Raw genomic sequence first — 27293 nt, forward strand, 5'->3', positions numbered from 1 at the left:
GAATGATTCTCACGTTCCCTCACCTCAGTGCCATTCCCACAGCTCCTCACATTGTGTGCGGACAGAAACCGAATAAGATGCACATCAATAGCCACAGCCAGCACCAGGGATACAGTGCCAACAACATTTCACCACAGCTGCCTGTGGCACCTGTCGAGAAGCAACGATGGAATCAGGAGCTAAGAATGCACAGCAGCCCTCAAACACTGACTGAAGTAAGTGCCGACAGCAGATCTTCAACCACCGGTGTGATGCAGTCTCTCAGGCTATGTGTGTTTTCCCTTGGTCTCCTACCACATGCAAGATGCTTCCTCTACAACTCCAGACATCTTTTAAAAAGTGATTTTTTTATTTTCACCAATTACTTTTCCTCTGCTTCTTTAGATCTCAACTCTTGTCAATTTGGAATCTGGTTTGTCGTCTCCCCTACATTGGGAGCTGAATAGAAAGTGCCCACACAGTGTAGCACTCAGCAGAGGTAGCTGGGCCGAGAGGGGATACAGATTCTCCAGCTTCTACACCACACTCCTTCCTCGAATCAGTGATTGGACACTCATGTTGCAAGCGCACAATCTCATATATGTGCAAATGCTCAGTGATTAAATGCAGTACAATCTCTAGTTAAGTTATAACCTGATGAAATACAACAGCTGCCACAGCAACCTCACCCATGCAAAAGCAAATTTGTTCAAATACATTTAAACTAATGATAAATATTTAGACAGCTCTAATGTACAGTATAACCCCAAACCATGTAATGGAAAGTAATAATACATTTGTGTTTCGTTTTCCACTGGTTGGGTGGTACAGTGGCACCACTCGTAGAGCCACTGCCTCACGGTTCGTGACCGTGGGTTCAATCCTGATCCCTGGTACTGTCTGCGTGAAGTCTGCATGTCCTCCGTGACTGTGAGAGTTTTCTTCCACATTGCAAAGACATGCAAGTTGGTAGGTTAATTGGCCACTGTAAGTTGCCCCAGTGTGTAGGTTACTGGTAGAATCGGGGGGAGGCGCAAGGGAAGTTGACAAGAATGTGGGAAGAATAAAATGGGATTAGTGTAGGAGGGTGCTCGATGATCGGCATGGACTAGATGGGCTGAAAGGCCTGTTTCTGGGCTGTATGACTCTATTGTTGCAGTGGCCTGGTGTTATTCATGAACTTTGAGTCCTTCTCTAATTTTTTTCCATTCTGATGTTTGATGGTACTTGCTCCATATCTAAGATGTGGCTCGTGCTTTCATGTTCACAGACTGGGGAGCTCTTGGGTTTGGGTCGGTGCTTTGCTCACTGGTATCAAGGAAGGCACAAGAAAAGATGAAGCATTTGCTCTGGCAATCCCCAGGAAGAGCGAGGTAAGGTTTGAGGGAGAGGGGGGCACTCACTCCTATGAGCATCAAAACACACACAAGATGCAATGAAGACATGACCACGATGCTCAGTATTGAATCCACACGGGAAGGTCAGACACTTTGCTGAGATGCCAGAGGACAACAGCCCCTCAGCCAATCTGGGACAGGATTCCCCCTGTCCCCTTTCTCCTCCCTCCATCAGGATAGGACAAGAATCCCACCAGCCCACAGCTAGGATAGGACAGGACCCATACCGGCCCTACCACCGCCCCCCAGGACAGGAAAAGACCCAACTGGCCCCAGTGGGACAGCATCCCAACAAGACTCAAAGACAGATTGACTGTGTATTGGAGAGAAAGCAGGGAAATCCAAATACCTGCTGCTCTATCTACATTCAGGGGCTGCCCAAGTCTTGCGGACAGGAGGCTATGACACAAGGGCAGAGTTGCCTGATATCCCAAGCCTGGGAGACTCCTGCTGGCAACCCACAGCTCCCCACCCCACTCGCTGCTCCCTTCAGTGGGCCTGGCTCAGGTGAGGTAGGCGATTCAATCCTCTTCTCACCCTGCCACACTGATAATGAATTGTTTGAAAATGAGATCCGAGAAAGCTGCTCATGAGGACAGCAACACTCAGCCCAAGCATGAGGTTAGGTTGAACCCAGCCAAGCATCCAACACCAAGAACAACTTGCTGCGGCATTGCAAAGTGTTTTTTTGCAACAGCACTATTGCTTCAAAATGCTCCAAACTGTATTAGTGCCTCCAATGGATTAAAACAATTGAGCACTGCACCCCTCATCCAATGCAAAACGCATTGGGAATGATCAATAATAAGCCATTGCAAGCAAAGTAAACTGAATTCAGTACTGCATATACTGTAACCACAATCCCAAAAAGATATTGTTCATTATGCCCTCTTTGGTCTGCCCTGACAGTAGCTGATAAGGGGACTTGTTCTATAAAGAGCTGATCTAACAGCAGCCTGCGGTCACAATTAAGTGAAGAACATCCTGTGTGGGTTAGTGGAACCAAACAGCTCACTCATTGCTGCTGTCATTTCAGTGGAAGGTCCTCCCCAACCCTGGTGCAGAGCTCAGGCAGCTTCCGGTGCGGTGCCCAGCGAACAGGTGTTAACAACTGTTGAAAGGAACAATGCTGATCTAGATCTTACTTTTACTCTCACCTTCCAGCTAGACCGACTAAATAACAAAGAACAAAGAGAAGGAAAGGCATGCATTTAAAATGTTTTACACCCACTGAAGCACTTCAGGTGGTACAGGGAAGACACAAGACAATTTGTGCAAAGCAAGATCCCACAAACTGCAATGCGGTATTGATGTCAGCTATGGAGCTAAATATTAGCCAGAGGCAAAACCCTCACACCGTGAATTTATCCAATTATGTTTTCATGTATCTTTTAATCAAGATATTAACATTAAATATGCAGAATATCAGAAGTTAATTACAAGCTGTCAACGTAGATTGCAATAAGAAAGTGCTCCTAGTGGTGGTGACTGGTATGGTGAATTGGGGGTGGGGGGAGGAGTGCAATGGACAGGGACTTTCAGACTGAAGGTTACCAGAGGACATTATAGGTGGGGTTGGGGGATAAGGAGCTGCATATAAAATTGGTGCTATTGGGTAGTTAGAAAGTATAAACCAGAAATTTGGAGTAAAGGGTAGATTCCAAGGATGGTTGAAAGTGAGTTAAAATAAAATTGCTCCCTTAAAAACAATTTTTCATAAATAATGTTTAAATTATTATTGACAATAGTAAAAAGGTTTTAAAAGCATGATTAATTTTGAATAGTTTTTGAATGTCTCCAAATATTAGAGCCATAAACAACATTCTTACTGTTTGACAGTCAGCTAAGCCTGGGTTATGGCTTAGCCGGCTGTCAATGCAGTTCTGTGGGCAAGACACATCACATGGTTCCTAGAAAACCAGGCTGGAAGTCACATTATTCAGAAAATTTCCACTTGATGGTCTGCTCAAGTTAAGTACGAGCCCAACATCTAGGGGAGAGTTGCACTTGAGCTGCAGAGTTCCAGACCAATTGCACATTCTATGGAATACAAAAGCTGTAATACATGATTGAGCTGGACCACAGTTGGAGTAGCATGCAGTTTTGGGCTCCAGGACATTGAGGAGACGTCAAGAAGCAGCATTGTGCAGATTCATTAGAATGCTGCTGGGTATTGTGCAGTGTAAATATGAAAACTAAATGTTTTCTCACAGGGGAAGGGAAGTTATGAACTGAATTAATAGAGGTGTCAGAAGGTCATGAAAGAATGGAACAGAATAAAACAGCCACCTTTCAGTGGCGTGGAATTAGCAGTGTAAGCATATGATTAAACACAAGAGATTTAGGAGAGGAGAAGCTATTTTCTGCACAGTGATAAAGGCTGAAGCAGATGGTTGGAAGGAAGGGAAATGAAAACAGAAGCAAGCACTTGGGAAAAGGATTGACACTCAAGGATAAACAGTAGTGGCTGTATTTTTTTTAATAAATAATTTTTAAAAATTTTAAATTAAAAGTTAATAGTTCTTAAGGAATAAATAAAAGTAAAACATTTTTACTGTAGTCCTTTACTTGATTCCAACCATCCTAGGACACTCCTACTCTATGATGCATACATTCAAATCCATTGATAACATCAATTTTTTTTTTACACTGCCACATGCCAGGTCCTCTTCAGCATCACAATTTCTAAGTAATTCTATGCGAATTCTAGATTTGGGCCTGAACCCACAACCTCCTGGCTCAACAAAAATAGTTGAATCAACTAAGGCAGGTGGGCAATAGACAACATTCCTGTGCTCACCCTTCTGCACTTTAGCTGAGGTTGACTAACTCGACACAGACTCGATGTTGAATATGGGGCCTCTGAGCTGTAAATGGCCAATACGTTACAAACCTGAATAAGTTAGATAATTCATGGATTTCATAATAAGGGTTTTTAATAGCAGTTGAGTTCAATGCCTAATAGGTGCATGCTCTTATTGAAAATGAGAGCTCAGGTGTAGTCATAAGGTAAAGTTTCTGCTGACTGGGAAATTTAATGCATTGGGTTTCTTCTGCAAAGAAACATAAAAACTGTGTTTAAGTCAATATGTCAAAAAACTTCAATCATATCCTTATAAAAGAGACTAATAACTCACTGACATTTGTACGTTTCAGGTTGGAGTCTCTCAAAACAGCTCGATCTGGATTGGCATTGCTTGTAGAATGCACAAACCATTGAATATCAATAAGATTTTCAGACCTGGCTGAGAGTGGAAGCTTCTGCTGAATTTAATAGGTTTCCCTCAGTTTATGGAAGAAATTATATCTGCTGGAAGGGCACAAAGGAAAACATCTGCACAAGGTCCCATTATATGATCTATCACGGGAATAAAAATGGATTTGATCTGCAGTGGCAGACAGTTTCCTTGCCCAATTACAATGAGAATGTTAATTTACATTAAATTGTGACACGTTCTCTACAGCATATTCAAAGTGTGATGATAGGTCAGGGAGGACACAGCAGAAAAATTCAAGGCCATTTCCTCTGAGTTTTTCTTTCGCACAGTGCACCTTTACTACACGTAACCTTGAAGGCACCCATTCCTAACACTGGCACACCTTGGGTACACCCTTATGTAACTGCTTCTCAAATGGGAAAATCACTGTCATTTTAGAAAACTGGTTTTAATTTTATTATAGTTTCATTAATAACTCAAGTTCCGAAGTCTGAGGGTTGGCAGTCGCATCTGAAATCTGAAGGACTCCTTACTTATTGAGTGATTCAGATTAACACCCTAGTGAATGGAAAAGTAGCAGCATCACATCATCAATCCCAAAGTGTATACATGTTTTGAATTGCGATCATACTAATATTAGTCAAGAATGGATTTCCCCAACTTTAATTAAAAATATCAGAACAAACATTTGTAAGCCAGCTTCTGATATTTTCAGACTAGGGGAATGGAGTTCAAAATCAGCCATACACTTTGTAGAACAGGACATCAAAGGGCCCAACAATTACTATACCCCTTTAATCATGTCAGAGAGGAGGTACAGGAGCCTGAAGACCCACACTCAATGATTCAGGAATAGCTTCTTCCCCTCTGTCATCAGATTTCTGAACAGTCCATGAACACTACCTCATTGTTCCTTTTTGTTTTGCACTATTCACATAATTTGTAATTAATAGTTTTTTATGTCTTGCACTGTACTGCTGCCACAAAACAACAAATTTCACATCATACACGACAGTGATAATAAACCTGATTCTGATGTCTGCAACAATGGAACTTTTTTTGTCAAGTGTCAACCTATCTTCAGTGCCCTGCATTTTGCTGTGGTAATGATGACAAACTGTCATTGCAAAAACTTGCTGTCTGCTTTACAGTGCACAGTTAAACACAGAAATTCAGAAGCTGTTGGCAGTGATAGCCTGCTCCTTCACAGAGAATACTGTTGAAGTTAAAGGTACAGAATTGGTAACTTTTACACATATCCTTGGAATAAAAAGCACCGAGTATGATTAATCTCATTGAATTAGGTGGTCAAGATTTTTAATGTTGAATAACCTCCCTATCTCTGAAAACTGTTTGTCTATGTGGATTGTTGTACTATCAGAATAATATTTAATCTACTTTAATTTCATGTGCCTGCCTATCCTTATTTTTGCTTTCTACAAAAATGCTTAAAAAGATTAAATTACTTCCTAGTTTGAGAATTCTTCAATATGATTAGGTGCTTGCCAGGATCACTACAACTGAATGTCATGGATCTGCTGTGAGAAGCGCCCAATTCAAGACTGCTTTAGGAAAAGGGAGACCACAGAGCCCTCTCGAGCTTTGCAGGCCAGTTTCTTACAGATCAATGGTGAATGATGTCTCTACAATGCTTTTAAAAAAAAATGAGGACCAAGAGCTTCTCTCCCAGAGTTCGCAAAGTACAAGAACTATGAAGACCATCATAAAGGACTTCAAAGGCGAGAGCAAAGGCTCACCATACAATGATCTCTACCAAGGACAAGCATCTAGATCGCAATGTACTTTAAGGTGTCAATGAGCAGCACATCACAAGTGACAGATCCTCAACTTTGCCATAAATTCTGGGGCAATTGATGGAGTAATACATAGCACCAGGAATTGATGGTACCACAGCACCAGGAATGAGGAGGTCATTCTGAAGGACAACTGCACAGAGTTGATCTGCTGTACTCTTTTCAATTCCCTGTTCATTACTGCAGTTCAGTCACAGTTCTGGTTACCTTTCATGCTGCTGCAATGTTTCATACAGACCCTCTGCAGCTTTGAAATTCCATTACACCTTCAAGATCTCAATCGGATTCCTTTGAAAATAAACTGTCTCAGAGTTATTCCCCTCTAATGCAAGCTCTTGGGTCTCACACTGCTACAAGCACCTAGCCTTATATAAAATCCTCTTGAATATTGCAGTCTTAACTACACAGGATGTCTTAGTCATCAAGTGAGTAAGGATGAATCAGTGACCCCTTTGATGTTTTTATCGCATTTCCATAACACTCAGACAATAAAGTAGGTTTTTCCCATCCTTGCTATTCCTGCAAGACTGATTTTATTCACCGTCAGGCCACCGTTTCCCATTATCAACATCAATGATCTAGCTCCTGCGAAAGCCTCTTAAAGGGGAAAGCTATCTCGAAATAGCCCCTTCACCTAGGACTCTGCCAGTGACTTTGATTCAATGCATGGATTTGTGTTAAATAGTTCAATCGCCATGCTACTAAAATTGAAGCGACCTACTCATTGTAGTGACTCAGGAGAAGAGAGAACCTATTAAAACAATAAATGGTGAGTGATGGGTTTAGAGAATATGGCCCAAAGATGCATCAAATTAGAGGCAGAGTGTAATACAGCTCAGAAACAGACCCTTCAGCACAACTTGTCCATGCTGACCAAGGTGCTTACCTGAGTTAGTCCCATTTGCCTGCGTTTGACCCATATCCCTCCAAACCTTTCCTATCCATGTACCTGTCTAAATGTCTTTTAACTCTGCAGGTAAACAGCAGTGTATGTACAGTGTAATGTCAGATTTCAGCACAGAAGGTCAATAACATCTGTGTATGATTTGAAAAAGAGTATAGGTTATGTCAGACACGCGAGAATGCAGATGCTGGCATCTGGAGCAACACGCAAAGCGCTGGAGGAACCCAGCGGGTCAGGCAGCATCTATGGAGGGAAATGGTCAGTCAATGTTTCAGGTCGAGGCCCTTCATCTGGATTTCATTTGCAGGTTACATCACTTCATCTACTCATCCATGGTTCGTGGGCATTGCTGGCAAGCCCGGCAGTTATTGCCCATTCTTTAACACCCTTGAGAAGCTGGCAGTGAGTCACCTTCTTGCAGTTTGCCTGGTGAATGTGTTTCTGCATTGCCATCGGTGTTCTAGAGCCCTGATCCAGTAAAGAACAATATCTAAGTGACAATGTTTGAGGTAGTGGGACTCCCAAGGTCTCTTCCCCGTCACTCCTCCTCTTTGATCTCCGTCACACCACCCATTCTCTGCAGTTCCTCCATTCCCTTCTCCTCAGACATTCCATCCCACCCTTCCCAAAGTCCCCAGTGTCTCAATCCTCTCAGCCCTCAAACCCTACACCAGTCCCTAACTCTCACAGTTTTGGAAGGTGACATGTGGTTGCAATACATTGTATGGATGCCATGCGCAGTAGCTATGATGCATCGATGGGGGACGGAGGGAATGAATGGATGGAGGGTGGTGGATGGGGTGCCAATCAAACAGGCTGCTTTCCAAGAGTCATAGAGCACAGAAGTAGGCTCTTTTGCCCATCATATCCATGCTGACTATCAAGTACTCATCCCATTTACCAGAGGTTTTTCTGTAGCCTTCTACGTGTTGCAATTCAAGATTTTGTCCAAATACTACATTAATGTTGCGAGAGTTTCTGCTTCCACCATCTCAGGCAGTGCGTTCACCCTTGAGCTGAAAAAAATTCTCAGATTCCCCTCTAACTCCTCACCCTAAACCTATTGCCCTCTGATTTACAACTTCTGTTACGAAGAAAAGTTCTTGTAATTGGAGGGAAGAATTACATCAGGTTACGGAAGTACTCTTGGAGCACAGGTGGAGGGTCCTGGTAGGGACCTGGATGTGGGGAGGAGGAGTCGGAATGAGTATGACCAACACCAAAAACTGAAAGGATTTAAGGCTAAAACAAGCTTAGTAACCAAGTGGCAGTGTGTACTGTAGCGCTACAGTCCAGGAGTGAGGGTGGGGGGGGGATAAATTACAGATCACAGGTAGTCCCCAAGTGTTGTAGAAAATTAACACATTCAAAGCTAGCTTACTGTTGCAATGCAAGGAAATGAGGTCTCTCAAGCACAGAAAGATCCCAAGAACAGTCAGACAATAACCAAATAATGTGTTGTATTAACGTTGGTCGAGGGATCACTCCTGGGCAGCACAGTGGGGAGAATTGCTACACTTTTCTGTAAACGAGCATCCCAGTAATTTAAACCCGACACCCAGGCATGACAGCTATGCTTGCTGGAAAATAGTATGTTGTGACACTGCCTTTGAGGTAGGAAGATTTATGCAGGATTAATATTCAAGGCCACTTACTCCATTGACACTGTTGGGAGGAAACTCACGGATTCATTTCCCCTTCAAGCCCCAGCAGCCTCAAGACACCAATAACAGGAAGCAGTGAAGAGTGTATCCTGCCTGTCACAGGCTTAGCACTGTGATGCATTGGAATGTAACCCCCGAGACTCAGCTGCTGAACTGTGGGGCCTCGAGAACCAGGCAGCATTAAGTTTTATGCCTGTAACACCAGCACATCAAACACTACCTCTGGATCACTCAATGATCACGGCACAGGAGGCAGCCATTTGGCCCATCAAACACAAACTGGCTCAATCTTAGAACAATTCCACTCCCCCCCCCCCACCCCCCCCCCCACTCTCCATAGTTCTACCATTATATTTCCACCTTGATTCACAGGTACAGGACAACTCAAACACTGTGCCAAGACACGAATGATGCATGCCCTTTGGTGGAGGGCTGAGACTGACAAATCTACCCCTTTCAAGGCCTCAGATGGTTTGCTCAGGGTCCACATTTTGTTATCTTTCTTCCTCTGTTTCCCCCAAGCCGATCAACTAGCTGCAATCGCAATAATGATTCAAATGCTCCCATGTGGCTGATTCATGGTCTGAATGCCAGGAAGCCACTTGTACCATTCCTGCAGTTCAGGAGACTGGAGCTGGTGTTTAATCAGCCCATCACATGATTTGCTTTCAAAATCACATTCGGTGTGGCAGCTAGGGGAAAGCAAGAATCAAGAGCAGCTTGTGGTGAGCTACAGGCTGGTTCAAGCCCCTTTCCAAGTGCTTTAAGTACCTCAGACAGCAGCCTGTCAGATGAGGAGGAGTCAATTCCTGACTCAGTCTCAAAGTCCAGACGTGCACATCAGCCTTCGCCCCTTCCATTCATGTCAGCAATGAAAAGGCAGCAACTTCATCCCAGAGTTATTTTAATTAGTTGTCACTGAGTCACACGGATTAGTGCCTACTGAAGGAGTCGTAAAGCCAAGGTCCTGTCTGCTCTCTTGGGTGGATGCAGAGTTCTTGCAAAAAGAGTAGAGGAGTTAACTAGAGTGCTTTTACTCTCCCCCTTGATATTTCATTGTGGCATAGGAGACAGCTGCTTCGACTCATCGATACTCTGCTAATTCATACAACAATCCCACTCTACACTAATTTTCCCTGCAACCTTTTCTCTATACATTCCCCTCAACTCTTCCCCATTCACCCATAAGCTGTGGACAACTTACTGTGGCTAATTAACCTGCCAACCTCCAAGTCTTTAGGATGCGAGAGGAAACCAGAGCATCTGGGGTGGTGGCAGGGGGTGGGGCGGGGAGATTGAACCCACGCAGTCACAGGGAGAATGTGCAAACTCCATACAGGCAGTGCCCAAGGTCAGGATCAAACCTTGGACACCGGAGCTGTCAGGCAGCAGCTCTACTAGTGTGCTACTGTGCTGCCCTAGCCAATATTTATCCCTCATTCAATACTTATTTTTAAACATAAAGACATATTTCTGTTTCTGATGGCTTCTTGTGCAGTAACCCATTGCCATGATTCTGACTTTACAACAGCTTCATAGAGTATTTCATTGGTTGTAAAGCATTCTGAAGCCACCTAAGGTTCTGGCAGGTGCTATGTGAATGCCAGCAAGTTTTCTTGCCCCATGGAGCACAAAGTCAATGCTGCTGGAACAAGCCCAGATGGAGTTCCATTGGGGGACTGAGCCAGTGGTGGTGTACTCTGGCAAGCACTTCCATCTACCTGGGAATCTGCTCGGAAAGCCAGAAAACAGAGTGTCCGCAGGTTGGGTGCTTCTCAGAAGTTCTCCTTCTCCAGGTGACTGCACGATTCCCAAATGGTTTTTTATAAACCAAGTTACACCATTCCACAGAGGTCTGAATTGGAACAAGATGCTTCAGTCGGGATACTAAGTGCCTATTGTGGCAACGAGTTGGACAGACAGGACTGCTCAGGGCATGAGCCATAATAGAACAATAGCTGACCACAGCCAAGGTAGCAGTTAGGGAGTTCAAGTAGTCCTCGTCTTCTCCAGTGAGGAAAGGTCGTCAACACTGAGGGCAAGGAACAGGAGGGAGCTCCTGTTCTTGCTGCAAGACATTCAGTAGAAAATGCTTCATGTTGCTCTTATGAACAGAGCACCAGCCACATGAAAGCTAACATACCCAAGTAGGATTGATGCTTTGAAGGCAATTTCCTGCCAACTCTCCAGAACTAACCTGCAAGAAATTAACATGGCAAGTTGTCTGCAATCCACATTGTGATGCCATCCAGGACAAAGAAGCCTACTTGATTAGCAACCCATCAACCACCCTAAACATTTAGTCCCTCCACTACTGGTACACAGTGGCTGCACTGCACACACTCTACGAAACGCACTGCAGTTACTTTCTAGGCTTCTCCAACAGCACCTCACAAAACATGACCTCCAGTGTCAAGATGGACCAGGGCAGCGGGAGCAAAGGAATACTATCCCTTGCGTGCTCTTGTCTGCACACTATGTCGCCAGTGTTTCATTATCACTGGGCCCCGAATCCTGGAATTCCCTCCCCAGCTGTACAGTGGGGGTAGCTTCACCTGGATGACTGCAGCAGTTCAAGCAAGGGGCTCCTCACCACCTTCTCAAGGGCAATTCATGCTGCACTGCCCAGATCACCCCCCCCCCCCAAAAAATACACAATTCTCAGAACTTGCAGGCCATTGGACAAGGTTTTCCCGTTATTTTCTCTTTCCTTTCTGTTTAAGGTGTGCGGTCCTTGCAGTCCTTTTACTGACACTTATTCCCCACCATGACCAGAAAATGTTTAGAAACACAGCAGGTCTTCATTTTCCCCAAGACTGGAGTTTCTCTCAGAATTATTTCAGTCCCAAGGCTTAAAGACCATTCAGGAACCGAGAGACATGAACGGAGTTAAGTCTGTGACAGTAAATGGTCGCAATTCCAATTCTCACATGCTGTGAAATCAATTTCGGACAGAGTGGCAAAGTGAGCAATCTGCTGCTTACTTCCAACTGGCGGCTTTAATCAGGTGAATGGGTGCGAAGTGGCAATGGATTGGGGTTTCTGCCAGGACTGCTTACTGCTGCTAGAATGCTTTGGATATCAAGAGAAGCTACAGCCACACAGAGTTATTGCTCAATAACAAAAGAAAATATTGTTCTGCATTCATCCAAGCCATGGTGTAGATCTACTGATGCTGCTGATAGGGTGAAGGCTAGTTACTTGCACACTCTTCAGCCACTAGAAGGTACGCCCCAGTCCAGGTGATTCAGTCTGTCATCTTATTTCATTAGGTATTCCTCCTGTTCTGCCATAGCTCGGCTCAGATTAGAAAGCTAGCGTGGCAATTCATATAACAACTTAGAATCCGTTTCTCCCCACAGCCTACCTTGAACCTTGATCATTCACCTTGAGTTATTCCTAAGGCACCGTGATTATGCAAGCTGCAGAACAGTATGGTCATGCTTATTTTGCAAATAAGACAGACAACCATGCAGCAGATTTTTAACTACCCAAATTACAATTTGTAGCTCAGAAATAAAACAAAATTTGTCATTTTTACCAAAGAAATTAATCATTAAAGCAAAAAAATACAGCTGAACAATTGCGATCTTTCCAGAACATAAAGTTAACTGCTCACTTGAAACCAGGCTGGTCACCAATGCTGTTATATATTGGTCAGCAATATAAATTGCCACTTAGCACCTCAAGCTTTATGGTATTTGCTTTGCTCCCTGTTCCAGATGACACAGTAGCTGATGTTATTGTTACTGCTCCCAAAATGACCAAGCTGCAACTCTCATACATCAGCAAGGTGGATGAGTGTAACTGCTTCCTCAGTACATCCTCTTAAACTGGGCCACAAATAGCCAATTTCCTCTGGTATAGGAAGCATGACGCAAACAGGCAATAACCAGCATGAAGCACAGTGAAATCAGCCAGGTCACATTCTGTACAACACACTATGTGATAATTCCTCACAAGGGTGAAAGAGCAGCACTGCAAAGTTAGCACTCAGAACCCCCAGACTTTACTTGATCACAGGTATCTGTCCATAGTCATGAATGTAAAGCAGCAGAATTTACCACAAAGGTGATCTATAACCTGATAGCTCACCTAAGAAGCGCAGTGGTTTTGCTGTACAGTGCCACAATTCCATCTTCTGAAAAGTAACCTTCGAACTACAGTTAAAGTGGACAATCCCGCAGTCAAGCACAAGATTGCTCAGGTTCCTCCATCATCTACCCAATGTGAAGGGTGGTGTAAGAAAGCATGGTTCTAGCTGGCATGAACAGATCATCAAGACCCACTGCGAGAACAGGAAAACTGTTTGCAATTGTTGGCAGGATAAGCATCAACAGGCGAGGGGAGAAGGAGAGCTCCAGATCTCACTGGCTGAGTATGACCTTTAAAAAGCTAATGTCATGGTCTCCAATTCCTTGGAGGTTCTCAGTTCAAAGAACAATCTTTCAATTTTCTCTGTCCTGTTTTTGTACTGAATCAACCAATAGGAAACCACTTCTCTTGGCTGAGGAGTCCGAGACTGGAAAGTGCTGCCAAAATAAAAAATTAGAGCTAGGTCTTTCAAAACAAAAGATAAGGTACACTTATACAGGCAAAGGGGAGGGGGCATTCTCTTCTACAAATGACAGTTTATACTGGCTCAATTGATGTAAACTCAGAGGTGGACAGGAGTTTGTGAACCAGGAGTACTGAGGGATATGAAACATTGGGCACATGGAGTTAGATCACAGGTTTGGCATGATCTGATTGAGTAATCCTGAGGTCTACTCATGTTGCTATGCCATCATCTGCCAATGTTCCACATAAAATTAGACTCTGCTTGGTCACACTATCTCAGCTCTGATATGCAGTCACACGTGTGCCATCAGTTTACAATTTGGACCATTGAGCTGATGGGTCATCGTTAATCCCAAAATGTGCCACAGAGCAACTTACAGGTTCTGATGCACGTCTACAAGGGACAAACAGTCCACTACAAGCCCAATTTGTAAAGGTGCACCCACCAGACTGGGAAATTTAGAATCGTATTTTTTGTTAGCAGAACAATATGACGGGACATTTCTTACATCGTGACTTTAACGTGCATTGAAAGCACACAGCTTTCTGGCACTGCTGTCAGTAACAGGTACCTTCCAACCTCAGAACTGGAGTGGAGGTGAGTCATCTTCAACCCTGAGAGGACGAGCGAGTGAGGGTGAAGGTGATGCTGTAGATGAACATGTCATATGAGGTACCCTGAAGGGTCAATTCAGAACCCCTTGTAATAACTGCCCAGCTCACCAGCACTTTCAACTTCTTAAACTGCACCATTCAGTGGTCCGTGTCACTGAACCATGCACCGTTTAATCTACTTTTCAGGAATCTACCTTTAAAGGTCATGTCAAAGGTAAAAGAAGGAATATTGTACCAGCCCGCCCATGAAAAGCTAAGGATGGACAAAGGTATTTTACAGCATTCCAAATCACATCGATTCACCTTTGCAACGCAGAAAATCCGGCAACTGATTGGTACACACCAAGACCCCTCAGACAACAAGGGAATAACGGACAGATCTTCTGGACATCCCAAGATCCCTCAAACAGGGTGATGTTAAACAGATATTCTGTACACACTGGACACCACAAACAACAGGGTGATAATGAACAGACGATCTGCTTGTTCCCACTAAAGTACAAAATTCTGCGAATCTGAAATAAATGGAAAATACTCAGCAGGTCGAGCAGCGTTAATGGTGGTGAAAGGTTATTGACTGGAAACCAGCTCTGAGAATTTCCAGCGTTTTGTGTTTGTGCTTTTTAGGTGTTGACTGAGGGACAATCATTGACCAGGCCATCTGGAAAAGCTCTCCACCTCTTCTTCAATGAGATCGGTGGGATCTTTCGCACCCACCTGCAATGGTAGACCTGGGGTCAACACTTCACTCAAAAGACTGGATCGCTGACCACTGAGCACTCCCCCAACACTGTGCTGGGGTTTCAGATGAGACGACGTGTTCAAGTCTGAGTGCTACCACTAACTTGAGGCATCAACCTAGTGGAAACAGAACAAATGCAAACCCAGAGACAGAGACATCTGCTCACCACCCCCCCCCCCCCCCCAAAGTTCTGAGAGTTGACAGATATATTATGGTCTTGGGGCAGTAATCAGATGCCAGAGAAGCTTAAGATGACGAGTAAAGGCAGTTGACGGGCTTCCCCCCACGACACATCTAACTGTGAAAGAGCCGTTAACAGCACCTTCGCATCCCCAGCCTCAGATGGGAGTGAAAGGGAACAACCAACTACTGGATCCACAGCGCCAGCGATCCCACACTGACAGCTGGAGTCACGGCCAGGTGAGTTACTGTGTGTTCTTCAGCTCATTCACACAACGTAACACCAACACTTCACATCTGTCTCTCCTTTTACGTCGGTTCACTCACTCCACGCTCGACTCTCATCTGTCACGACACTCGCTCATTTCAAGCAACCTGTTGTAATTAGCAACTTTAGACGCACCCAGTGAAACGGTGATATTTCCAGCCATGCACCAACTCTCCCACATACCAGGGGCATGTTGAGAGTGACACATGGGATCAGCAGCATTCCAAATAACCGTCCTTATAAAAGTCACCAGCTGGACATAATTGGCACTATTTGCACTAAATACAGTTTAATGAGCTTGCTCCCTTCCTCCCACTATCTCAACCATCCCCTTTGACCACTATCATTAGCCTTATCATTCAAATGAACCCAACAGCTGGCTTCCATTACGCCACTTCAGAACTTCAAACCAGTCATGCATGTACAGATGTGTGTGGTGTACAGATATGTGACGTCCCCATCGGGCCTAAAGAGGGACTGCTGTACACAGTGTGAGGCAGCTTGTACTGGGTTTGTACACAAATGTACTATGAACAACATAACCATTAGGACACTAATCATGAGCGTCTTATTAATCTTGTTTCACTGAGGCCAGGCTTCTGTAAAAGCAATCTTGCTGGAGTAACACTGGACAAGGGAGAGCAAGCTGCAATACAAGGTTTAAAATTAACCAGTCCTATGAATAACCATCCAAGAAAAGAATAATGCTTTAGGCAAGGCATATTCTTACCTTATACAAATCCTTCAGAGTTCATTTCTGATTCCAAAAATAAGAACCCAGACAAAGAATGCTGACTCACCCCTAGTTCTGGCTTGAATGTGGCTAATTGCACGCTGTCTAGAAAAAATCCTTTTCAAAAAACAAGACTTACAACCATTTCACACGATGAACCTGTATAACCCCACCCCCCCCCCCCCCAGAGAAGTTTCATCCTAAACCTACAGTCTCAACCAGCTGGGAGGACAGGAGTAGAAGCTGGATGGGAACACCAGCTGGTCCAAGTTCCCCTCCATGTCACACAGAATCCTGATATGAAACCTATTACTGTTTCTGGGTCACAATCCTGGATCTCCTTATCCAGGAATACCATTTAGGTACCTTCACCATGATAATCACAATAGTCGAAGACCAGCAAAAGCCACAGGTTGGGAGAGTATGCATCGATATATGCTATGTCATAAATTTCCAATGTCTGCATGTTATTTTGCTCTTCTTAATATGCACACCTCAGCTTGATGAGCCATCAGGAGGCTCCAGTGAACTATGGAATAAAGCCATGTCCCACGGGCTTGCAGTGCTTGCCAAGTCAGTGTAGCCAGGTTGCACTGAGAGTAGAGAGAGAAGCAAAAGTCAGGAGGCACTTTTGGAGCGGAGGTTGGTCACCCACCAAAGGGCAGACCTCGGTCACCCACCAAAGGGCAGACCTCAGGTTTCTTCAACAACTATTCCACCTCCACGGATGGATAGGCATCTGTTCGATGGACTCGTTGCACTGTCCCAGCATCGACTGTATGGGATAGGGGTACAGATCTTGGATACACAGAGCAGTGCACTCTCCAGGTTCAGCAAACATAACCTGGATAGTTATCTGCGTGCGTCTGTGGGAAGGCAACTGATTAACATGATCTCGATATCGCAGGGTTAGCCAAGGAAGCAGGACACAAGGAGGCCAGTACTTACTTCCTGCAGTCGGCAGAGATGTGCTGTGGGACCGTGTAGCGACAGTCCATGATCATGGTGAGGGTCTCACTGTCATTGACCTCGTGGAAAGGCGGGCATCCACACACCAGCATGTACAGGATCACTCCCAAACTCCAGATATCTAGAGCAGAACGAGAGGGACAGATACAGTCACAATCCAATCTGTTAATAATTGTGTAAATTTCAAAAAGTAATCAGCAGCCATTTTAATTTTATTAAATTAATCGTTGGTTGAAATATATGCTTATATCCTGAATTGCAAAGCAACATTCTCTGCCATACCATATCCTCTTGCCATTGGTTGGCCCACACATTAAACAGAAACTTTTTGGATTGTCAGTATAGCAGTGGTCACAGGGCGCAAACTGTTTAAGGTATGAGAATCAACAACAGGTTTTGACACTGAATACAGGGAAGTCCTGTCTGCTGAACCTAGTCTGCTCCTGCATCACTGCAGGAAAAACTCACTTCCTTTAAACTCGACATTGACGAAACTGAGACATCTAACGTAAGCACTCCCTGACGGCAGTTATCAGGTGGGTATCGAGTCAAAACCAAACCCCGATGAGGTCTATACTCTGCAGCCTTGATTTAATCTGCAGTGAGAATTCATGAGTCCAGCCTCCTGTGATCGTCTGACTCAGGTGACTAACAGCAGCCTTAGTCTTGGGACTTTCCCAAGGGAGGTCATAGTCCACAGAAGGTCAGAAAGCAGATCCATTCTTAAACAGACCTTCAAATGGTTAGCCCTTTGTGATAGGCCACCACTAAGCAGTGGGAACTGCTGTGCAGTCTCTTATGCTGCATCCATGGTAGAATGACTGTGTGGTATTGCTAGTGCTTACACTGAGGGCAGTCCTTTGTGAGTGAGGAGGTCATATTGACACAAAGTATTATATGGCTAGACCACAGCAGTTCAGTTCTCCCAAATTAACAAATAAAAATAAATAACAAGATACAATCTAAGATAAAGATAAATCATTAAGGAGATGCAATTAATTGGATGGGACTAGAACCACATCCATACAGTCATACAAGAGGGAAGCAGGCCCTTCGGCCCAACGTGTCCATGCCAACCGAGATGGCCATCTACATTAATCCCATTTTCCTGCATTTGGCCAGTATCCTTCTATTCCTTTCCTATCCAAGTGCTTTTTAAACACTGATTGTACCTGCCTCTACCACATCTCTGCAGCTTGTTCCATACATCCACCATTCTTCATGTGAAAAACTTGTCCCTCATATCTCCTCTCAGTATTTCTCCTCACCTTAAACATACATCCTCTTAGTTTTAGACTCTCCTGCCCTGGACAAAAGACTGACTATCTACCCTATCTATACCCCTCAATTTTATAAATCTCTAAGGTCACTCCTCAGGCTCCTGTGCTCCAGCGAGAAGAATCCCGACCTCCTCAACTTCTTGTAACTAATGTCCTCCAACCCTCAGGAAAAAATCCAGAAAGCCCTCACAGTGCTGGTTCACAGCAATTGGCCCACAAATGATGAGAGAGCTCAGTGACACAGGGGGAAATGGTGTGAAAAGTTAACAGGTCTTGATCACTAAATTACACAATGAGGACGACTGAGTCCCGCTGTTCATTCACACACCTATTACTCATCACTTTAAAGAAACCTTCCAGAACAGGGGCCACAACAGTCCCAAGGGTCTGGAGGCAATTCCCCAATGGTGGACCAAAAAGTGGGAGCAATTAATCTAATCAAACAGGGAACATTGGAAATAAGCAAGAGAGGAAAAATAAAACTGCTGTCCGGTGTGGAACACGTCCATTCTGACAGAGAGGCCATAATTGAAACATTTCCTCTCAATCACTTGCTTTTGGAATTTCAGGTTAGCAGCAATCAGTTCCAGTTCTCCATCCTTGAAGTAGTGACATCTATTTTGTTACATAAATCAGAATTTCAAAATTAGGAGTTACCAAATGATGCACTCACAGAATCAGAACTAAGAACATTTCCTGATTATTCATTTTCTGGGATCTGGGTGTGGTTGACGAGGACAGCATTTATTTCCCATCCCCAGTTCGCCATGGGAAGGTAGTGGTGAGCAGACTTGAACTGCTGCAGTACGTCTAGTGAAGGTAGTCTCACAGTGCTAGTGGGTCAGAAGTTCCAGGATTCAGACCCAGCAACAATGAAACGTTGGCAATATATTTTCAAAGTAAGGCTATGAGTGACTTGGAGGGAACGTGCAGTGGGGTTATTCTCATGTGCCTGCTGCTCTTGTCCTTCTTGGTGGTTTGAGAGGTCCTGCCAGAGTAAACCCAGGCAAGTAAATCCAGGTGGTATGCACGATGCATCAATGGTGAAAGGAGTGTGTGCTTAGGGTGGGGGACAGAAAGCTCAGTAAGTAGGCTGCTTTGTTCTGGATGGCATTGAGCCTCTTGCATGCTGTTGGCACTGCACATCCAGGCAAATAGAGAGCATTCTACATTCCTGAATGTGCTTTGTGGATGGTGGAAAGGCTTTCGGCATTAGGGAAAGAGGTACTTGCCACAGGATATCCAGACTCTTTCCACCACCCCCCCCCCCCCCCCCCCCCCCCAGTGGAACAACTGTTTATGTGGGTGGTCCAGTGGAGTTTCTGGTAAATTTAAATAAAAATGTAGATGCCCCAGCATAAATTTACACTAATCTAATTTAGGAAATGAACTCTGCCGCTGAGGCCTATCGCTGCTTTGTTGCTAAGCAACGCCTGGTGGCTTCCTTTGTTGGCCATCCTGTCTATTGTTGATGCCGTGACAAGAAAGAATATTGTGGAGCCAGAGAGCCAGATAACAAGCGCACACTCAATGACAGGCAGTACACACAGACGCGTGGATACACAGACCCACACGCATGCAATTAGCTGCGCAAGGGAGGTTAAATGTTATGATTTATATTATCTTGAATTAGGTTATAAAGTCAAACCTTTCCTTCTGTTTTAGTTTTCAACATGATCAGAAAGTCCATCAGACTCCAAGATGTCCCAACATTATTTAGCTGACACAAACAAGCTGGGATGGAAAAGACTTCATTCCTTTGTGGGTCGAGGCATCCTTCTTAAACTAAGTGCAACCTCATAATTTGCATGAGCCTGAGCTCTCATGCAATATGATATAAATAAATATTTGCTTAAGTGCTTAAAATGCCTCAAGCGTGAGAGATTCTGAAAGGCTACAAACTCAGACGATGTTACATAATCAGAGCTTGGGGTGATGTGATATGTAACTGGGCATCTCAACATACCATCTCCTCAAATTAGATTTTCTATTGGGTTTCATCAGTGAGCTCTGACCTTCCCAGTTTTTTTATGGGAAGGTCAGAGCTCACAGATGAAACCCAATAGAAAACAGTAATGGGAAGTGAAGTTAGTGTATGTTTACACATGTGGGGGTGGAACACGGCAAAGGCTTGCATGTGTACACTTACCTAGAGTACATGTCCTTTCTGAAAGGTTAAGTGTGTGAACTAGTGCGGTAAATCTATATATAAACATGGAAGCACCATCATCAATGTTATTGGACACAGGTAACAGACAGCCTCAGCTCTAACATATCTATATCCACCCATGTACAGATCCAACCCTCTGCCACATCTTTACAAGTCTGTACAGCTAAAACTCAGTGCTGAAGTACTGGAAGCATTTCTAGGCTCTACACTTTAGGAATGATACATTGGATTTGGAGGAAGCACACCATTGATTAACCAGAGAGATAACTGGATTCAAATGGTTAAGTTACAAGATTAGACAAAATACGTTTGTATTTTCTGGAATTTAGAAATTAAAGGGGCAATTTGAATGGCATTTTCAAGGCATTTAAAAAAAAACTGTTGGGTAGATAGAGAGAAACTATTTCTGTTGGCTGAGAAGTTGAGAACCAGGGCACTAAGTCTAAAACTTAGAACTAGGCAGTGCAGAAGTGAAGTTTGGAAATACTTCTGTACATAAAGGATGGTAAACGATGGTGAAAGGATGGTAAACGATGGTGAAAGTTTGGAACACTTTCACAAGTGGGGAACCAATGCTAGGGTTCTGAGATTGATAATTTTAGTTAACCACGGATATTATGGGATATGACAAGAAGATGGAGGTGGGTCACAGATTAGCCAATATCTCATTAAGCGGCAGAAAAGGCTTGAGGGGTAAACTGCTGACTTTCTGTTCCCATGTTCCACTTCCAGTCTCTGAAAGTTCAATGCAGCACATTCGAAAAAGCAGAACAAATGTGGCCTCTGATCTTTTTATGGCAATTGATTGTTTTCGTTTGAACTGCAAAACGGAGAGAGAAAGATCTGAGCTTTCACTTTGATAATATTTTATGGGAGAAATGAAACTGCTGACCCTGCTGCAGATTAATTATTAAATACCTATTAAATATTTAGATATTGTACAGTTATTTTCTGCTGTAATGACAGGATTGTTATTGATTTCTTGCACACCCATTTCAGTTCGGGCTAAAATCTCTATGATTAATGGTGGTCTACGATATCAGATTTCCCATAGTCATTCTCCAGTGCTCAAGCTGCTTTGCAAAGACATCATTAGGGAGCCTCCAAGCGCTGGTACAACAAACAGAACTTCAGAAAGCCTCTCCAGCACCGTCCGACTATACGGTACATGAAACGGGAGCCCTCCTCAGATTATTCTTCATGCAAGAGCAGCTCTTTGTTAAGTGTACCACATAGGTACAAAAAAAAACTTCCAAAACCAATAGCCTCTCAGTCCCTGCCCACACTCTCCCCTGGGCACAAGGGAAGGGTCAGATTACACAACCTCTCCAGCTTAAAACAATCCATCACGTCAGTGGCAGAAAATGCAAAGGTGGCCTCATCGTGGCCATTCATTTTCGGCACTTCTTTTGCCTCCCCATCCAGTGGTTACCCAGCTGCAACCCATGGGTTGCAAACAGCTTCGAGGTACCAAGTTGCCCCCTTAAATTTATCACAGAGTCCTGTGGTCCTGGAGATTCGGAAAGGGGTGTTGTTGCACGGATTTGAGCAGCAGAGGAAATATTCCCAAGGAAAGCTGTTTGGAGAGGGCGCAGGAAACATCTGACCAGTAGTAATGAAGTCAGAAATATTATAATGCTGGAACAAAGTTTTGCCTGCAGTTCTATATAGCCACAGCTTTTTCTTGCTGTGTTTGTATAGGACTCCAGCCACTGCCTACATGCACAGAATAAGTCAACTTATAGCTTGCTTTTATTCCCAGGTACAAAATGGATTGTTGCTGCACTTTTAGCTTCACTCCCAATCAGTCACTGCGCTCTCTCCCTCTGCACAGCTTTCATCTCTCTCAAGAACACAAGTGCACAAGAAAATCGCAGCAGGAGTAGGCAGCTCACCCCATCATTCGATGTGATCATGGCTAATCTGCCCCAGGCCTCATCTTCTCTTCTGTGCCAGTTCCCCACAGCTCTCAGATCTTCAATCCTTTAGAAGTTTATCCACATCCTCTTTAAATGCCTCTGGTGAATTAGCCTCCAGAAGTGGAGAATTCCAGGAGGTTCCCCAGTCTCTGTGAGAAGTTCCTACTCACCAGCCCATTACCCTGCAACTACGTCCCTTAATTTGAGACATTCCCACCAGTGGAAATACCTCAATATCTGCACCATCAGGTGCTTGTATATTTCATAAGATACCCCTCATTCTTCTAAACTGCAAAGAATATAGATCCAACTTTTCTTTTTAAAACCACTCATGACAGAACAACCCCCTCATCTCAAGAGTTAGCTTGGTGAATCCCTTCTGAACTGCCTCTTATCTTCGTCTTTCCTCAATCCTGTAGTTTATTGCTCACTAAGCATTTTCCTTGAAGGATATTCCTCTCCCACTCTACTGATTTGAACAAAAGGCACATGAAATGGCACACAAGTCTATACTGACACTAACCACGTAGTATACACACAAGTAATTGCCATCTGGATAAGGTATTAAGGGCATCTACTATTTTTTCAATCACAATCCTGGCTCCGAGAGAGGAAAGAAAATATTGGAGTGTTTAAAAATAAATAAGTTATTTAGTAATTAATATCTGTGCTAGTGAGAACTGGGGGCAACACATCATTTATCCATCTAATTCTTTCCAATAACTTGCCTGTAGCATCGTTTATGGAGGAACATTGCTTCTAAAAATACAAAGTGGTGGTGGAGTTGGAAGCAAGCCTTCAGAAACCTTTTTCGCAAAACCACCCAACTGCCAAAACTTGCAACTACACTGTGACAGTTGAAATAGCAAAATCTGAATGGGAAATGTTTACAGCAGTAAGTAGTAACAAAAGAGTGTGACTAAGCTTTTGGCAATAGGAATGAAACCCCATAGAGAGGAAGTGCATGCCTTAAACAAGGTTTTTTTTAAAATAATATGAACATTATACTGATGAGGTATTAAATAAAGGCTTCTAAATCCTTTCTGCAGTTCTACTGGGAAGTTAAGTGCCTGTTGGGATAGTGGGTGGATTTCCTATCACTCACACAACCTGCTCTGTATAAAGAGCTCCTCCGTTTTGCTTTGTTTCAAGGATTATCGGATTCAAGTCTGTGCTTGATAGATTAGGTTAAAGCATGGATCTGAGTCAGAAACGAAATCTAGCATTCCTCCAACCCATAGTCAGAATGATTTCCCTTAACAGCTGTTGACCACATTGGTACAACGTGTAGTTGGGGCACGGGGAACTCTCCTTCCCCTTTGTAATCAATGGACATTCATGTACAGCTCAAAAGCTCAAGACACAATAAAAGTTAAAATTAAATTGCCAAGCGAGAACTGCGGCAGCCTCCTCTCCAGAGCATTAGGTAAGTATTCTCTTCTTTGAACTGATCACTCTGTATAACTTGGCTCCGTGCTGGGTACATATGCAAAAGGACTTCTCTCCTGGAAAGGTCAACAATCAAATCATCTGAAGTAATAATAATAATAAAAGAGAAATGGATGGTTCTTAACCTTGCAAATAATCTCCAAAGACAAATAAAACCCATTGCCTTAATACATCTTATGTTTTCATACAGCGACACCACTGCCATTTACTGGGGTCATGTGGCTATATCGTGATGTCTCAGTGTGGGTGTACCCCACTACCAACATGTGGGTGGGAATACTGGGTGTGTGCGTGTACCCCAACGACATGTGGGTGGGGTACACGCACACACCCAGTATTCCCAGAGGCTGACTATGAACCATCCTTATTCACAGTCACTCCACATTCGTTTTAGTCTCATTGACTGTGGTTACCTCCAGGTCCATCCCATGTGAGGTTAGCTGATTGGCCCCGAGGGAACCAGTCACGTAACCCTGGTCCACAAAAAGTGCAACAAAGCCGCCTACTCCGCACAGACAGTCACCCTCACCTCTTAACTGCCGAGTCCAAGGCTTAGAAATCCCAGCCTCCATAAAATAAAAATCCAGTTAAGATGTCCTATAATGTTTTAAGGTAACTAACCCATAACTTGAGAGTGCCCTGGTTGACTAGATTCCCCAAATGCTGCCTGAGTTCCTATAACCAACTTTCCCACTCTCCCCCACCCCAAGCCTCAAGAGTAGATGGGTTGCTTGCTCCCACTCGATCCATTCGCCAAGTGTGGATTGGCTCTCTGCATATCCCTAAGCCCTTTCCTAAGACCAGATGGGTTGTCTGCACTCACTTGACCACCTCCAAGTACATACTCGGCTGCCTGCACTCCCCCGATCATCACTAGAAAGCTGATTGGTTGCCTGAACCAAATTTCCAGTAAAATATCCAGTGAAACCTGGAAATGAGGTGGTTGAGGCATTTTAAAATATTTGCTTTCCCATCCATTCTCAACCTATCCATCTTTGGTTTTCAAGCTTACCCTCCTGAGTGTCAGATGCGTGAACCTTAACAAGCATTTACATTCAGCTTCATTGGCTTCTTACTCCAACTCTTTAGCAGTTCCTCAAAGCTGTACAAGTCGTCCACAAGTCCACCACACACGTACACTCCTCCGGTTAACATTAAGTTACCACCCAGTCACAATGCCCGTTTCAAGTCCAACTGACCAGCTCAGAACCCACCCCAACCCTGCTCCATAATGGACGACAATTTATAATCAACCTTAATTCTGCTCAGGATTGAGGTTGCGTTAGGTGACTTGTAACTCAGCAGTCAGCACTCTCAAGTATTGATTCAAGCCTCTCTCAGGTGCAAGGAGTGCTATTCTGTCAGGGGGTGCTACTTTTCCAATTGTGCCATCTCTCTAGAAAGTAGCAAGAAAGAGCAGTGGAACCCTCCTTGCCTGTCCTGTCAGTATTTACCCCTCACCCAACATAAGCAAAAGTAAATCATCTGTTCATTATCACTTGGTTGTTTTTCCGAGTGTGCCGACTTAGAACTGACTGCCTAGTTTTCCACACTTTAAGAATAAATATTCTGCAATAAAAAAATTACCTGTTGACTGTGAACTACCTCGGGTGGTTTTAAGTTTAAGAACAGTGCTACAGCAATGCAAGTTCTTTCTATCGGTCACTGTATTATTGCCACCAACCTATCCCAATGGCTCCAAAGCAAATGGCCTGGAACCAAATATGCTGGTTCGAGACTTAATCAACAGAGAGCAAGTCATTAATTCAGTTTTATTTCACAGACAATACAAACAGGGTTCCCTGTATATTATTGTGCAGGACACACATCAATTCATCCCAAGCCTCAAAGCATACTGTAGCTATTAAAATGAAGTGAAAAGTATGAATCACTCTCTCAAGGGTTTTATTTGGATGGAAAAAGATTCCCCACGATTACTCTATAAAGGTCAAATGTTCTCTACACAGCGACATAACCCATTTTCCCCAAAGAAAAGATCGATACAGCTAAAGCTCTTAAACACAGAATATCCTGACCAAGACTAAAGACTTTGCATTTTAATCCAAAGCATTTAATAGGTCATGTATTTTGCAACTTTCAGCCATACATCTGTCAGCCTGCTTCATGGCACACAGACCTGAGTGCTGAGGCTTGCGTGTGACTGGTCAATCTATGTCCAGCTCTATTTTGCTGGAATGAAATTGTGTTGCAATTAGATAAATATCTCAAAGAAAGATTTAGTTTCCATTCACATAATCCAATCTCCTTCCCACTACATAAAAAAACTAAAGGGCTGTCAAAATAGGAAACAGATGGTATACACAGACACACACACACACACACAACAGTGGCCACTGTGTAAGGTTATGTCACATTCCAGCCACTGAAAAGTACCAAATAATAAGCTGGGCAGCATAACTCCGTGTAGCATTTGATGTAAATTTCCATTTTTCATTCATTTTAACTCTTCCCCCTTTTTTCCTATCGTGCTTTTTGTTTAGCCTAATCAGCCAGCTGAAAGAATTCATGGACACATTCCAAGGTTCTGTTCCTTGGCACCAATCCCTGTGCCTTGCATTCCTCTTAACTGTGTAACAAATTTTCAGCAATTTCCTTACACATTCATCTGTACTGCACATTTTGAGAGGTTAAAAATAAATTCATCTGAACAACACATTTTGAGTATCCTTTCAAAACTGCTCACGGCCTGATACACACCATGTTGGGGCAAATGTTCCCGACCGTACCACTGGGAAAGTGCAGAGGATGTAAATGCAGAGGATCATGCCCTCTCCCCAAACATCTGGAATGCAGTTAAATGGCCAAATCGGTGGGATCATAAACAAATGTTCTTCCAGCAAAGTTTCTGGGGGATGGGTTCAAATGTTAATTCCTGTCACTCCTCATGCACACGCTACATTTACAGTGAACAAAATTCTCCTTCCTTTCCGCACACAACAGATTTTCAAGGGTCGGTTGCATTATGCACTTTCAAGCACTCCAATGATTCAGGAAATTGGATACATATTCTCTATCTTGATGGGATCTTTGGAAATCGAACCCATCTAGCATTTCTGTCAAGGGAAATGGATACTTGAAAACAAAACCTTCATTGATTACATCCAGAAAAACGGACATATGCAGGTCTTTGAATTTACTGCCTTTTTGGAGAGAGAGGCACACAAGTCCTTAATGTCATAGGACAAACGTGCATGCATCAGTATCATCTTTTTAGCCACTCCCTTGGGATCCAGGATAACTTCATTTCACACTGGTTTTTAGGGGCTTTGTGGTGGCTAATGAGGCAGTTGTGGGAACGGGGGGCTCTTCCACAGATAGGGCAGATAGTGGCTGAGTGGATGGGCAGGTGGGTAGCTTGAGGGAGTGTGCTCCTTCTGCCACTCATACAGGGCTTTTGTGTGCTTCAAACTA

General features: G+C 43.8%; 1 protein-coding gene across 1 annotated transcript in view; it reads right to left on the reverse strand.

The window, feature by feature from the left end:
* snrkb (SNF related kinase b) overlaps window positions 1-27293 on the reverse strand; it is a 96359-nt gene that overhangs the window by 13608 nt on the left and 55458 nt on the right. The window contains exon 3 of the mRNA XM_052028175.1: window positions 17023-17164. Within this exon, the coding sequence (XP_051884135.1) occupies window positions 17023-17164 (142 nt within the window). The remainder of the gene's footprint in view (window positions 1-17022; window positions 17165-27293) is intronic.

Source organism: Pristis pectinata, chromosome 13 (assembly GCF_009764475.1).
Source record: "Pristis pectinata isolate sPriPec2 chromosome 13, sPriPec2.1.pri, whole genome shotgun sequence".
Lineage (NCBI taxonomy): Eukaryota > Metazoa > Chordata > Chondrichthyes > Rhinopristiformes > Pristidae > Pristis > Pristis pectinata.